Source organism: Haliotis asinina, chromosome 5 (assembly GCF_037392515.1).
Source record: "Haliotis asinina isolate JCU_RB_2024 chromosome 5, JCU_Hal_asi_v2, whole genome shotgun sequence".
Lineage (NCBI taxonomy): Eukaryota > Metazoa > Mollusca > Gastropoda > Lepetellida > Haliotidae > Haliotis > Haliotis asinina.
The window spans coordinates 76,929,814-76,945,982 of NC_090284.1; the positions used below are offsets into that span (position 1 = coordinate 76,929,814).

The following is a 16,169-nucleotide window of genomic DNA, read 5'->3' on the forward strand; positions in this document are numbered from 1 at the left end:
CATCCTTCTTCTCACCGCACTCCTTTGTAAGTAGATCTTCAAAGCTATTAAAAAGCATTTGGACCCAGTATATTCAATAGAGCTGGAACATAAACTGACGATCTGATTGTCCTGGCAGTTGATTCTTTGGGGTGAAATCTCAAGTAACAGCAGCTTGGTTGCCAGTTTCAAATTTTGTATGGCTGAAATCTAAGGCGTGGGTTTCGGACATTCTGGCTGCACTTGCTAAGGTGAACAGAAATATCGTTTTCTGAGTGAGAAATATCGCTTTTGCTTCCCAGGTGGGATACCTCTTCTCTGTAAACAGGATTTCATACGTTCCTTGTGAGGTTTGGCAAATTTAGGAGGCACAACATAGGTTCACAGGTTTCTCGTAGGCTGGTAAGGCACAACCAAAATCAGTTGCAGGATCTTCATCTGGTCCATCTTGTGTAGTACTGGTAACAGGATTGGCAGAGGGAACTCATAAGCATTCAGACCCTCTCAAGATACAGCTTGGGTGTCGATAACTGGAATGTTAGTTGCAGTAGGGGTGCTGATCTGGTGGACCCTTGAAGGTTGATGTAAGAGGCCAACGTCCAATTGTCCATGTGTATCATCAGGGCTTGATTCTTTAGTTGTTCTGTCCAGTGTAGAACTGCTTCTATCACTTTTTTCAGTTCAGACTAGTAATAGTGGAGGCTCCTCTCCTCTGTGCCTGCAGCAACTTCCTTCTTGAAATGCATTCCTCCATCCTTTGGGAGACACATCTATGTAGAGATGAAGGATTGTAACACTGCTCTCTCAAACAGGTTCCGCTGGAAACATTCGATCTCACTGTCCACTAGAGCAGGTAAGGCTTTTATATGTTGCAGCAGGTTGAACTTCTATGTATCACTGAGATGTGTTATCAGGAAGAGCTGTAAGGGTCTTTACTGCATGTAAGATCCTGTATCGACATCAATAAACCTGGAAGAGGCTGCCATGCACTGAGGTTTAAATAATTGCTGAAGGCTTCTGGTATGGACGCTTGTATGTTTCTCCATTGGCTGTCTGGATCCAAAATTTGATTCTCTGTAGTCAGAAGTCTGATGCCCAGGAACTTCAAGTCTTGAGACAGTTCCAACTCTGACTTCATATGATTCATCAACCAATCCGACTGAGTCAACAGGTAGATCACAAGCTTAAGCTGTTGTTCGAGTAGATCTGCTTCTTGATGTGCCTGTATACCATCATCCAGAAAAGAGGCACTACACTGATCCAGTTTTTCTATGGCTGCTTTCTGTAACATGTTGATAGCTTCTATTCACTTGCTCTTCTGTAAGTCTGGATATGTGCAGACCAACCGTCTGTTGGTCAACAGCAGCTTCAACTTCAACTGGATCTTGTAGCATCTCAGAAAACCTCTACAGTGTAATCATCCTGTAATAATCTCCAATTCTTCCAATACTGCGCCCTCATATGAGCGCTCCCGTGGGACTGCCTTTGGCCAGAGTACCTAGTGTTGTTGAAGTGACAAAAAGACCCATAGTATCCATTATAAGAGGTCAGAAACTTCTCTGTGGACTGCTGGATGACTACGTTGAGACTGTTGCTGATACATGTTATACATAGTCTGGATTGACTTAATTAACCTAAAGTCTGTCGAGTCTTGCGATACTTCATGGAGAGATTACAGATGTCACCATAAAAACCATGTAGGTGTGTAATACCAGCTGACGTAGAAGGCCAAGTGATCTGAGATAACTTCCAGATCTTCACACTGCTTAATATGTGCAGACGGGACCATCCGCTCCTCTCCTGTATTCATTTTCTTTAAGATGTTTAGGAGTGCCTCATTAATCGACCTGGATCTTGCTAACCCGAAGAAGACCCTCTGGGTTGTTATGTCAAGCTGGACCTTCTACTCAGTAGCTTCGTGACATCACATCAGAGGTCAGATAGAAAACTTTATCTACCTTTAGCGTCTTTATAAAGTGTTTTGTGCTGTGATGTCGAATCTTACTGCACTAAGCACAGGGGTAAGGTGTCCCTGAGTCTTCAAAGGTTCAGGTTGTCAGCTACATTTGAGATGAGCTTTATCAGCAGGATGGTGATCGACTCAAAAGTTGCTGTATGTTTCTGCCGTGTTAAATGTCTTCGTTGCGGATGATATCGGGGGGCCATCGACTACTGCGAGAATACTCAATCTCGCTATGTTCGACGTTGCCTCAGCTAAACATCTGCTTCTACTGGATATCAAGTTTCTTTTACACAAATTGATAAACCCAACGGGTGATCATGTCTACAATGTTGTCAGCGTAGTAGACTTTAGTGTTGGTACAAGACCTCTTTTGAGTGACAGCTGTCACAGTCTAATCGTCGGACATCAGAGACAACATAGTGTTTTCAAACATCTACATCTGCTGGATCAACGATGCCCCTGGTTGAGCAGTGATCTCGAAGAAGACTGTAGAGATGACATCGGAGATGAGACACCTCTCAACTGCACTGGTGTCAGATCAGTGGCAGATGATCTCTCCATGAAGACCTGTGGTTCCAGGAACTGGCAAAGTCAGCTGCTACCTCAGGTACTGGCATGACTCACCAAACTTATACATTTTGCAGACTGCATTGATCTAGATGAATACCTGGATAGTGAAGACGTTTTAGTAGACGATGTCAAACGGGTCTTCGTATATGGCGTTTGATGGAGTCTTGATTAGAGAGGACTTCCTCTTACCTGAGGCATGGCATGCAACAGCTCACAAGTCAGCAGCTGCCTCACGATGACACCCAGACTTGCTGAACCTCACAGCTGATTGTGTAAATTTAGTTTCAAATATTCCAATCACATGTGAAAACCTAAAACATCACGTTATGAATCAATGATACAGGTGAACACCACGTCAAAGTACAAACGTATGCATACGGAATGATAATAGTATAACTATAACAACATCAATGCATAATTAAACCAAAATACAGCAACAGAAGAGCCCATGGTGTGAGTCAAGCACTGTACGTGATGTCGGCACTGTTTACAGTACACAAATGATCATCTCACTTTTGGCACTTTTGGAAGGAAAATGGATGTGGTTCAAGCTGAGTGATTGTACATTCTGGAAAATATGAAGGGATTCAAGTTTCCACTAACCGTTCGGAAGGAAGGGGAGATTAGCAATAAAGCATATGTCAAGATAAGGAAAAATAACAATATATGAGACAAAATTAATGTTCTCACTAACAATGATGTACTTTTGGTTTAGTTTAACATTCACATGATTTGACATGTCAGGATACTTACATTGGTGACATTCTTAATTGCAAACTCCACCTTCTCCAAGTGGTTGTTACGGCCCTTGTGCTCTGCCTCATGTTGATACATAATTGAGTTAAGGTCGGGGAAGTTGCGGTTCAGATCCACGCTGTTGTTGTTGGCACGACCAATAAGCCAGTTAGGATCACCACCTTTTTCCTGATAACAAGAAATATTGTCAGTAAATTCCACAGTGAGTAATATATAAAAACTAAGCCAAAGTAAAGATAAAAATACATGACAATGGTTGATTTATGTCCCTATCAAATCCACAAGCACCACGTTCCTTGCTAACCCGCAGTGCCTGCAGGCTTGCTCCCCTACCCAGTGCCTTACCCTTCCAAGCACCATGTTCTTTGCCAACCCCGCAGTGCCTGTAGGCCTGCTCCCCCACCTTACCTTTCCAAGCACCAAGTACCTTGGCATCCATGTAGTTCCTGTAGGCCTGCTCCCCCACCCCACACATGCACCAAATACCATGGCATCCTTGTAGTTCCTGAAGGCCTGATCCCCCACCCCACCCATGCACCAAGTACCTTGGCTTCCTTGTAGTTTCTGTAGGCCTGCTTCCCTACCCCACCCACACACCAAGTACCTTGGCTTCCTTGTAGTTCCTGTAGGCCTGCTCCCCCCACCCCACCCATGCACCAAGTACCTTGGCTTCCTTGTAGTTCCTGTTGGCCTGCTCCCCTACCCCACCCATACACCAAGTACCTTGGTATGCTTGTAGTTCCTGTAGGCCTGCTCACCCACCTCATCCATGCACCAAGTACTTTGGCTTCCTTGTAGTTCCTGTAGGCCTGCTCCCCTACCCCACCCACGCACCAAGTACCTTGGCTTCCTTGTAGTTCCTGAAGGCCTGCTCCCCCACCCCACCCACGCACCAAGTACCTTGGCTTCCTTGTAGTTCCTGTTGGCCTGCTCCCCTACTCCACCCACACACCAAGTACCTTGGTATGCTTGTAGTTCCTGTAGGCCTGCTCACCCACCACATCCATGCACCAAGTACTTTGGCTTCCTTGTAGTTCCTGTAGGCCTGCTCCCCTACCCCACCCACGCACCAAGTACCTTGGCTTCCTTGTAGTTCCTGAAGGCCTGCTCCCCCACCCCACCCACGCACCAAGTACCTTGGCTTCCTTGTAGTTCCTGTTGGCCTGCTCCCCTACTCCACCCACACACCAAGTACCTTGGAATGCTTGTAGTTCCTGTAGGCCTGCTCCCCCACCCCACCCATGCACCAAGTACCTTGGCTTCCTTGTAGTTCCTGTAGGCCTGCTCCCCCACCCCACCCACGCACCAAGTACCTTGGCTTCCTTGTAGTTCCTGTTGGCCTGCTCCCCCACCCCACCCATGCACCAAGTACCTTGGCTTCCTTGTAGTTCCTGTAGGCCTGCTCCCCCACCCCACCCATACACCAAGTACCTTGGTATGCTTGTAGTTCCTGTAGCCCTGCTCCCCTACCCCACCCACGCACCAAGTACCTTGGTATGCTTGTAGTTCCTGTAGGCCTGTTCCCCCACCCCACCCACGCACCAAGTACCTTGGCTTCCTTGTAGTTCCTGTTGGCCTGCTCCCCCACCCCACACATGCACCAAGTACCTTGGTATGCTTGTAGTTCCTGTAGGCCTGCTAACCTACCCCACCCATACACCAAGTACCTTGGTATGCTTGTAGTTCCTGTAGGCCTGCTCCCCCACCCCACCCATGCACCAAGTACCTTGGCTTCCTTGTAGTTCCTGTAGGCCTGCTCCCCTACCCCACCCATGCACCAAGTACCTTGGCTTCCTTGTAGTTCCTGTAGGCCTGCTCCCCCACCCCACCCATGCACCAAGTACCTTGGCTTCCTTGTAGTTCCTGTAGGCCTGCTCCCCCACCCCACCCATGCACCAAGTACCTTGGTCTCCTTGTAGTTCTTGTAGGCCTGCTCCCCCACCCCACCCATGCACCAAGTACCTTGGCTTCTTTGTAGTTCCTGTAGGCCTGCTCCCCCACCCCACCCACGCACCAAGTACCTTGGCTTCCTTGTAGTTCCTGTTGGCCTGCTCCCCCACCCCACCCATGCACCAAGTACCTTGGCTTCCTTGTAGTTCCTGTAGGCCTGCTCCCCCACCCCACCCATGCACCAAGTACCTTGGTCTCCTTGTAGTTCTTGTAGGCCTGCTCCCCCACCCCACCCATGCACCAAGTACCTTGGCTTCTTTGTAGTTCCTGTAGGCCTGCTCCCCCACCCCACCCACGCACCAAGTACCTTGGCTTCCTTGTAGTTCCTGTTGGCCTGCTCCCCCACCCCACCCATGCACCAAGTACCTTGGCTTCCTTGTAGTTCCTGTAGGCCTGCTCCCCTACCCCACCCATGCACCAAGTACCTTGGCTTCCTTGTAGTTCCTGTAGGCCTGCTCCCCCACCCCACCCATGCACCAAGTACCTTGGCTTCCTTGTAGTTCCTGTAGGCCTGCTCCCCCACCCCACCCATGCACCAAGTACCTTGGCTTCCTTGTAGTTCCTGTAGGCCTGCTCCCCCACCCCACCCATGCACCAAGTACCTTGGTCTCCTTGTAGTTCTTGTAGGCCTGCTCCCCCACCCCACCCATGCACCAAGTACCTTGGCTTCTTTGTAGTTCCTGTAGGCCTGCTCCCCCACCCCACCCACGCACCAAGTACCTTGGCTTCCTTGTAGTTCCTGTTGGCCTGCTCCCCCACCCCACCCATGCACCAAGTACCTTGGCTTCCTTGTAGTTCCTGTAGGCCTGCTCCCCCACCCCACCCATGCACCAAGTACCTTGGCTTCCTTGTAGTTCCTGTAGGCCTGCTCCCCTACTCCACCCACACACCAAGTACCTTGGCTTCCTTGTAGTTCCTGTTGGCCTGCTCCCCCACCCCACCCATGCACCAAGTACCTTGGCTTCCTTGTAGTTCCTGTAGGCCTGCTCCCCCACCCCACCCATGCACCAAGTACCTTGGCTTCCTTGTAGTTCCTGTAGGCCTGCTCCCCCACCCCACCCACGCACCAAGTACCTTGGCTTCCTTGTAGTTCCTGTAGGCCTGCTCCCCCACCCCACCCCACCCATGCACCAAGTACCTTGGCTTCCTTGTAGTTCCTGTAGGCCTGCTCCCCCACCCCACCCACGCACCAAGTACCTTGGCTTCCTTGTAGTTCCTGTTGGCCTGCTCCTCCACCCCACCCATGCACCAAGTACCTTGGCTTCCTTGTAGTTCTTGTTGGCCTGCTCCTCCACCCCACCCATGCACCAAGTACCTTGGCTTCCTTGTAGTTCTTGTAGGCCTGCTCCCCTACTCCACCCACACACCAAGTACCTTGGCTTCCTTGTAGTTCTTGTAGGCCTGCTCCCAGCCATCAGGGTTCATGGATGGCATGATGTGAATGTGCATGCTGTGCACCATGAAGTGGATCAACCTGTCATTCTCTCTGTAACGTTGGCACAAGCTGTCTATAAGCTTGAGAAGCACTTCCCGGCCAACCACTTCATTGCCATGCATGTTGCCAACATACTTGAATTCAGGTTTCCCTGAAATAGACATGGCATTTATTAGCTTGATCAAAATATTCATCTGAAAGTTTGCTTACAAAACCCCACTCTCTTGACCTATCAGACAGATCTGCATTGATCCAAACTAGCATACAAGTACAAAAGCTCACCTTCATCAAAAGACCAAGGTGAAAATAGAATACTTCAACTGGGACTAACACACAAGGTGAAAATATAATACTGTAATTGGACCTAATACATGAGGTGAAAGTATAATACTGTAACTGGACCTAATACATGAGGTGAAAATATAATACTGTAATTGGACCTAATACATGAGGTGAAAATATAACACTGTAATTGGACCTAATACATGAGGTGAAAATATAACACTGTAATTGGACCTAATACATGAGGTGAAAATATAATACTGTAACTGGACCTAATACATGAGGTGAAAGTATAACACTGTAATTGGACCTAATACATGAGGTGAAAATATAACACTGTAACTGGACCTAATACATGAGGTGAAAATATAACACTGTAATTGGACCTAATACATGAGGTGAAAATATAATACTGTAACTGGACCTAATACATGAGGTGAAAATATAACACTGTAACTGGACCTAATACATGAGGTGAAAATATAACACTGTAATTGGACCTAATACATGAGGTGAAAATATAATACTGTAACTGGACCTAATACATGAGGTGAAAGTATAACACTGTAATTGGACCTAATACATGAGGTGAAAATATAACACTGTAATTGGACCTAATACATGAGGTGAAAATATAACACTGTAATTGGACCTAATACATGAGGTGAAAGTATAACACTGTAATTGGACCTAATACATGAGGTGAAAATATAACACTGTAATTGGACCTAATACATGAGGTGAAAATATAATACTGTAACTGGACCTAATACATGAGGTGAAAGTATAATACTGTAACTGGACCTAATACATGAGGTGAAAATATAACACTGTAATTGGACCTAATACATGAGGTGAAAATATAACACTGTAATTGGACCTAATACATGAGGTGAAAATATAATACTGTAACTGGACCTAATACATGAGGTGAAAGTATAACACTGTAATTGGACCTAATACATGAGGTGAAAATATAACACTGTAATTGGACCTAATACATGAGGTGAAAGTATAACACTGTAATTGGACCTAATGCATGAGGTGAAAATATAACACTGTAATTGGACCTAATACATGAGGTGAAAATATAACACTGTAATTGGACCTAATACATGAGGTGAAAATATAACACTGTAATTGGACCTAATACATGAGGTGAAAGTATAACACTGTAATTGGACCTAATACATGAGGTGAAAATATAACACTGTAACTGGACCTAATACATGAGGTGAAAATATAATACTGTAACTGGACCTAATACATGAGGTGAAAATACAATACTGTAATTGGACCTAATACATGAGGTGAAAGTATAATACTGTAATTGGACCTAATACATGAGGTGAAAGTATAATACTGTAATTGGACCTAATACATGAGGTGAAAATATAACACTGTAATTGGACCTAATGCATGAGGTGAAAGTATAATACTGTAATTGGACCTAATGCATGAGGTGAAACTATAATACTGTAACTGGACCTAATACATGAGGTGAAAGTATAATACTGTAACTGGACCTAATACATGAGGTGAAAATATAATACTGTAATTGGACCTAATACATGAGGTGAAAGTATAATACTGTAACTGGACCTAATACATGAGGTGAAAGTATAATACTGTAACTGGACCTAATACATGAGGTGAAAGTATAATACTGTAATTGGACCTAATACATGAGGTGAAAGTATAATACTGTAATTGGACCTAATACATGAGGTGAAAGTATAATACTGTAATTGGACCTAGCTCATAAGGTGAAAATATAACACTGTAATTGTACAAGGTGAAAATATGATACCTCTTCGTCTCATATATTTCACAGATGTTTTAGATGTGAGCCACTTTTCCAAGATTCTTTACTACATGTATATGAACATGAAAAAAGGAGAGAGTGAGTTTAGTTTTATGCTGCACTCAGCAATATTCCTGTAAATAATTGAATCTGGACCAGACAAACCAGTGATCAACAGCATGAACATCGATCTGCACAATTGGGAACCAATGACATGTGTCAAACAAGTCAGCAAGCCTGATCACCCAATCCTGTGTCGCCTCGTACAACAGCCATAGTCACCTTTTATGGCAAGCATGGGTTGTTGAAGACCAACTCTACCCTGAACCTTCACAGGTGTGAATACAAGGATGATGAACACTTGGTCATAGCCATGTTCACATGTTTCTTACATTCATAAGAAATGTCTGAGAGTCTCTCTGTACTGTGAACTGAACTGGATTTTTTTTCAGTTATGCAACAACACATTCCATAATACAGTCTGTAAATAATCTGGTCTTTAACATCAAAATTGTAGTATACTATATGTCTGTAACATTTTGCACCTGTTGTTGCTATGGTTACAAATAGGAAATGGAGGACAGCTTGCCAAATTCCCCACTTCATCTCTTGTCATGTCATGTCAATAGGAAAGATTGGAAATCAATGAAGCCAGCTGGAACATTCCAGATCATCGTAGATGTGTCAGAGAATGAATGATCTTTCTGGATTTGGATCCTCATTTAATAACAGCCATTCCATACAAACAGATACAAAGACAATGACAGTACAATTTATAACAGCTCATCAACAAATCCTAACTCAAATGTAATCAGTTTATAATGGATTAGCCTACAGCATATCAAAGCACTGTGCTATACGCCCACATAACCAACACCACTATTAAAGCGCTATTGTGGGAGGACATTGTGATGGGACATGGCTGAATGAGTATTGATCTTCTTACACAAAGATGTCCTGCAGGATGCCATGGACACAGTGATACAATGGTCCCAGCATCTTCTCGACAATGTCCAGCAAGTGGACAAAGTTATTGATGATATCCAGCAATGGTAAAATTGTTAGTACTGATCGTGTATCATATATAACAGTATTTGAGGGGTAATTTTCAACCACTATTTAAAAAAACTGTAAAAGCTTTAGAAATTATTTATTGTGTGTAAATGTATGAATGTGTACAGTGTAAATGTATGAATGCATAATGTGTGAATGTAAGAACCATTATATATATCTTTATTTTTCAATATATCTATATTTTCAATGTTTTTCATTAATCAACATTAACTTATCATATTTGTTTGTGTGACTATTGCTGTCATTGGATCAGTCTGAACAGAGTGTATACGCTTCATTTATTCATGCAGGTGCAGCTGTATTACTCGTGCAGCTGTATTACTCGTGCAGCTGTTGGTGTTACTGATCAAACCCAGGTCCACACATCTGGTGGGTTTGTTATAGTTTACGCACTGCGTAATGTCTACATGATAAGAAATGTATCATGCTAGTTTGTTACTCTATAGGATATGATGTGTACATGCATATCTATGTATGAATTAAAGTATATATGGAAAATGTTATCAAAGAAGTGTTGAGGCAATAAATATGAAATAAGTCAGCAATAATAATGTTTTGTAAATGGTTGTATATAAAGATGATACTAATGATTGATATTATTGTTTATGCATCATGTGATATCTACATGGAAAAGAAGTGTATCATGCAGGTTTGTTTCTCAATATATGATGGGATGTTTCACTTGAAATAAATAATATATTGTTTGTAGGTGGGGAGAAAAAGGTTTAACTGGAAAACAATGCAGGAATGTAATAGATTCTTCCATTCCATACCAACAGATTACCATATATGTATCATAAATATAGAAGGGCATCAATTACACAGGAACTGTGGCATCTGTGATTGAGCCTGGTGAGAGTAATCCTCACTCTGTCACGGAGACCCTGAAAATGACAACACATTGTGTACCATGACCTCTGTGCCATACCTGTTTTATTGTGTCAGCAGCAGCCTAGAAACACTAATCCTACAATGATGTACCTGTATATCTAATGAGCACACTGATCCACAGAAGGATGAAAAGAGCTACTCCACTGACCACCTGCCTGTCAGACACATCTGTTAAGGGAGTGTTGTCAGAGCGTGAATGTGTGTGTGCATGTGTTTACTGCATGCATCGGGTTATTAAGAGAATTCTAACTAAATGGTTCCACTCACATGGGGCATGGCTGGCGAGTTGTCTAAGGTGCTGTGCTAGTAAGCGAATGGTGCCTGGATCGATCCCTACTTTTGACTGGGTGCAACTACCTTGTTGCTAACACAACTTACAGGTTTACAACCCCTTGAAGGAGTCAGAAACAGGAAAAAGTTTATCACTTTTATCTCTACAATTAATGTAGCTGAACTTGCTGTGTGAAAATGTGAAATATCTGTTAACTACTATGTTGAGTCAGACTACAGTTCCAGTTGTAAGGAAAGAGGAAATACAGCAAAAGAACTCTTCTCCGGTGAGATTATTGCAGAAATAACTAATGTGTTTTTTTATAAGTTCAAAGTGACGTGTTTGAAACAGCCCATGGCTTTATGGTAATCAGTGTGTGATGATACTGTATTACAAAGAACACTCTGTAAACGCCCAGCTTGAAATTAGCCTTAGCTACATTATAAATGATAATGTAATAAATAATAAATGTCATGCTGAAACTGTTAAGGATGTAGCTACCATGGTGTCTGTCACTATAAAGAGAAACAGATGGGAGGGGGCGTTTCAAAAGCAAAACTAGGACAGGTGTCACAGACGATTGTTGGGGTCGGGCTGAAGGATAGAGATATTACTCATCAGCGAAGACATGATGATCCGTTAGGGGAATTGAAGATCGTAATCAATAGATATGACACATTAAACACACATGAAGAAGCACAAAATATCTTTCAGATAACCCCTTGTCACTGTAGGTAGCATGTTGTGTTCATGTAACTGTGATTAACGTAAAGATCTGTTTGTGGAAATTGATGGTCCCCAGAGCAAAAGTAAAGGACCTGCCCTAAGTCATCTTGGGATGGTCTGTAAAATAGCATGTTAAGGGTTCCACTTAATAAACCTTAGGCTGCATAAAAAACTGAAATGTTTTAAAGAGTGATGAGGGCAGAATTGTTCGTACAAACACTCGTACATATAGTAGATAAATGGATGATCTGGAAACGGAAAATACAAAATTATTTTTTTAAATGGCAATAAAAAACTGTAACAGGCACAAATAAAAATGGTGTGCGGATGCCTGAGAAACCATCCACTTTTTTATTTAGCCTTATGAATCCTCACCATCTTCAAGTCTGTCAACTCTAATACACCACATAATTGGCTATGAAGGTCTAGACGACATATTCAGAAAGTGCTGCATAAGGTAAAAATCAGTGATTTAAACAGTGATGCTGAATCTTGTACAAGGAGAGGATGTCTGCACACTTTGACAGAACACTATCACAGATGGTGATCAGAAGAAGGCTAATCTTATCAGTGTGATCAGATCAAAGATATATGGACAACTCAGTTTATTTTCACCTGGTAAACCAACAGGTAAATCTTTCGATGATTTGATCAATGTGCTGGAAAATCATTCTGAACTGAAGCCATCCGTGATAATACAAAGCTTCAAATTCAAAATGTGCTAGAAGCTCTCTGATCAGTCAATAGATACCTATATTGCAGAATTTTGCACCATTGCTGAACATTGTCACTATAGAGCTCAAGTTGGAAACATGATTTGTGACAGATATGTGTGTGGTGTGTCTGATGATCTTATTCAAAGACAACATTTGTCTGTGCCAGGTCTGAACTACAAGAAAGCTCTCGAATTAGCTCAAGGCATTGAATCTGCCTCTCGGAATATCTTTGATATTCAACAATTTTCACAGAACCAAAAACACTTTTCAAGGAAGAAAAAAAAGAGTGATAAAGCACTTGATGAGCGTCAAGCTTTAATAGGTAGGAATGTCACGTTTACGTAACAGTGATTAACATAAAATTCTACCATGACTTCATTAAATATTGGAATGTGACTGGTTAATCAAAGCCATTCAGAGGTATATAATGTGATTATATACCTCTGATTTTCCAACACAGTATGTATTTTCTTTAAAGCTTAACAACACTGTTATGGTAGAATGGAGACAAACGTACTGTGTTGGAAAATCAGAGGTATAAAACGAAACTATAATAGCTCTAAATCTGAATTAAAACCGAATGCGTAATATATGATTTTCCAACACAGTATGTTTATCTCCTCAATATGTTTGTGTAAATTGATGGTCCCTGGAGTGGAAGTAAAGGACAGCTCCCTCACCCAAGGCATCTTAGGATGGTCTGTAATAGCTGAGATGGCATGTTAAAGGTTCCAGTTAATAAATGTTATGAATCCTCACCATCTCCAAGTCTCTCAACCCCACATACTGTGTTTGAAAATCATAAGTATATAACAAAATTATAATAGCTATAAATCTCATTTAAAACCGAATGTGTAGCATAAGGTTTTACATGAAAAACTTTGAGCTATTATAATTTTGTTATGTACCTCTGATTTTCCCAAACAGTATGTTTATCTCTATTCTACCATAACCTATACATTAAGATTTAAAAATTATCAGAGACGTATAAAATCATTATATACCTCTGAATGACTTTGATTAACCAATCACAATCTAGTATTTACTGAAGTCATGGTAGAATTCGACATGTGCTGTTGCAGTTGTGTAAATTTTAGGGATACAGAGAAACAGCCTGAAACCTGTTGTTTTTCTGTTTCATACAGTACTTTCCTGTCTGTGCCTGTGCAGTATACAACCCTGTGCAGCTCCTGCCCCCTCAGCATGTACTAGTTGCGTGGATGTGTGCTGTATAAATATCCTATAAATAATAACATAATACAAGTAATAAAAAGATGTCAAAAGACTATGTATCATATTTCTTCAGGGAGGGGGAGGGGCAGCTTTCTCTCTCCTGTCCCTGCTCCTTGTCAACAGAACATCTTCCCTCTGCTATTCACCAGTGGTCGATACCTTGACAAGACAATGGGCTGTGAGATAGTGTGCAGGTGACATTCAGTTGTTGACAGGCTCTGAGGACAGTTTGGTCAATGTAATTGTGAGGCCACTGATCCCTGGAGACTAGTAAAGTAGGAAACCTGACATGTCTCATTAGTCTCAACGTCAATCTATAATAACTTCTCGAAACACTCCCACCATAGAACAAAAAAACCAACCCTTGGACTGTGTCATTCTTTCTCAAAGGCTGAAATTGTATGAAGTGTTTTTACTGTCTGAAAATCATCTGTGACTGCCATGGCAACTTCCGGTGCTCAATGTGCATTTCAGTAAATCATTTTCAAGTTCATTTTCAGGAGCAACTGATTTCAATCTATTCATACAATCATCCGACACCTAAGCAAGATATTTTGGAAACGCTCTACTGTGTATTTTCCTAAGTGTAATCAAGTGTTATCTGCAGTTTACTTTGCTATGCACAAATACCTCACATTAAGATGGAATGGGAAAACTAAACATTTTCGCCAGTACAAATGTTTTGTATATGTCTCCTCTGACTAAATAGAGCCTAAAACTTGAGATGAACTCAAATACTTCAAACTATATTAAAATACTTCAACATATCAAACTGTTGTTAATGTTCACAATGAAGTTGAAACCTTCACCTCGACTATGCAATCAAAGCAAATATTTGAAACTTAATTTATCTTGTGTTACATTGATGAGACTGACAGTAATAGAAAACCACCATAGGAAGACAGCAAATTGAAGAATATTTGTATTTTGTAAGAAGAATTGTTCTCTTCTTCCTATTTTCTATGTAAATGTCCATGATGCATCCACACCATTAATACAAAAAGAACTTTCAACATGCATATATATGTGGTGTGTCTAAGGGACATGAATCTGTTCATGTACCAAGATGGTGGATGCTACTGTATATGCTGGAGCTACAGTAGTCATCACCGGCATGGTGGAAGACCAAGGTGACACTGCTGGTCTTGTGTGTACGGTGACAAGCAGGCAGAGAGTTATCTATGTGGGTGATGTCAAGGTGAGACTGTGGGTTGGATGAAAGGTAACACTATACGCAATATCCATCACATTTTGTCACATACAGTTATTTGAAAACTATTTACAAAACTTCATTTAATTACATATTTTATTTATAGATACCATCTATTACAAAACCTAATAAATAGAAGAAAATATGATTGAACTGAGCGCCATCTGCCTGACTGCTGGAAACATTTAATACAGTATGTCTTACTTCCAAAATTACACGTATTATTCAACCCATAATTCTTTGCTGACATTTTCCAACACTGTCAAGTCCTTGTGTAAGTAACATTTCATCAGATGAAGTTGCCTTGTTTTTAATTTATTGAAACATTACATATGACCAAGTCATTTAATGGGTTTAAGATTTGTTATTCTTTCCACACAATGATTCAAGATGGTTACAGATGTCTTCATCGGGTAAAGCGAGGAACAACCTTAAATCCTCCCAAACACCTTGGTCGGTCATCTACAACAACCTCTAAATGCTGCTGATCCCACACAACATGTATTCTTCATTCTGTCTCTTTTACCAGATGTTATCACTGCTGTCAAAAGTGTCTCCTGTGTCAGTCTCACGTTTCATGACTAATTACTGTCAGGTTTGATAAATAATAAAGATACAATATTGACAAATTTTAAGATAACAATTTCTTTCATAAATTAATGACTCTTGCATCACATAATGAAAGAAGTTGCTTACTATAATCTGTCAACAACATACTTCCTAACTTCTGAAATGACTCAAGAAATAACATCCTAGAAAGTAGTGTGTAATGATACTAATTTGATACTAACCGTGGGTGTGTTAATGACTACGTTTATATTTTCACAACTTTTCCTGTAGTTTGAGCAATATGTCAGCAATATTATGGCCGGGGTCACAAGAAATGACCTTCGCACATTGTAGCATATGTTGAATTATATCCGGGTCTTTTGCGTGATGAGTGAGCGCTTTAACCACTATAGGCTACCCCACCACCCCTTATAACCAGGAGTCATACATCATAACAACTTGGCAAATTGCTTTGAAAAACAAAGACTCATACTACTGGTGGTCATTACATTGGCAAAACATTATACAACATACTAAACATGAAACATACTCAAATTTCTAACAAATTTGAGCAGATTCCAACTGTTTACAATGTGTGAAAAAAATGAAGTCACAGTGGTAATGAAACTGAACGTATACTGTCCTCACTAAATTACTTTGTAAATTGTCTCAAATGTTTCTACAGTTCCTACAGTGGCCTTAAGTATCTATTATTTTCATAACAATTACTATACTATTTAAAAATGATTTGTCAGTGTTC

The 16,169-nt window shown here is 41.5% G+C and overlaps 1 protein-coding gene across 2 annotated transcripts in view; it reads right to left on the bottom strand.

The window, feature by feature from the left end:
- The window catches only part of LOC137285339 (carboxypeptidase E-like), a 45,652-nt gene that overhangs the window by 26,418 nt on the left and 3,065 nt on the right, over window positions 1–16,169 (bottom strand). For both annotated transcript variants that reach the window (XM_067817704.1, XM_067817706.1), the window contains exons 2-3: window positions 6,593–6,804; window positions 3,266–3,436 (exon numbers count right to left, since the gene is read on the bottom strand). In XM_067817704.1, the coding sequence (XP_067673805.1) occupies window positions 3,266–3,436; window positions 6,593–6,804 (383 nt within the window). The remainder of the gene's footprint in view (window positions 1–3,265; window positions 3,437–6,592; window positions 6,805–16,169) is intronic.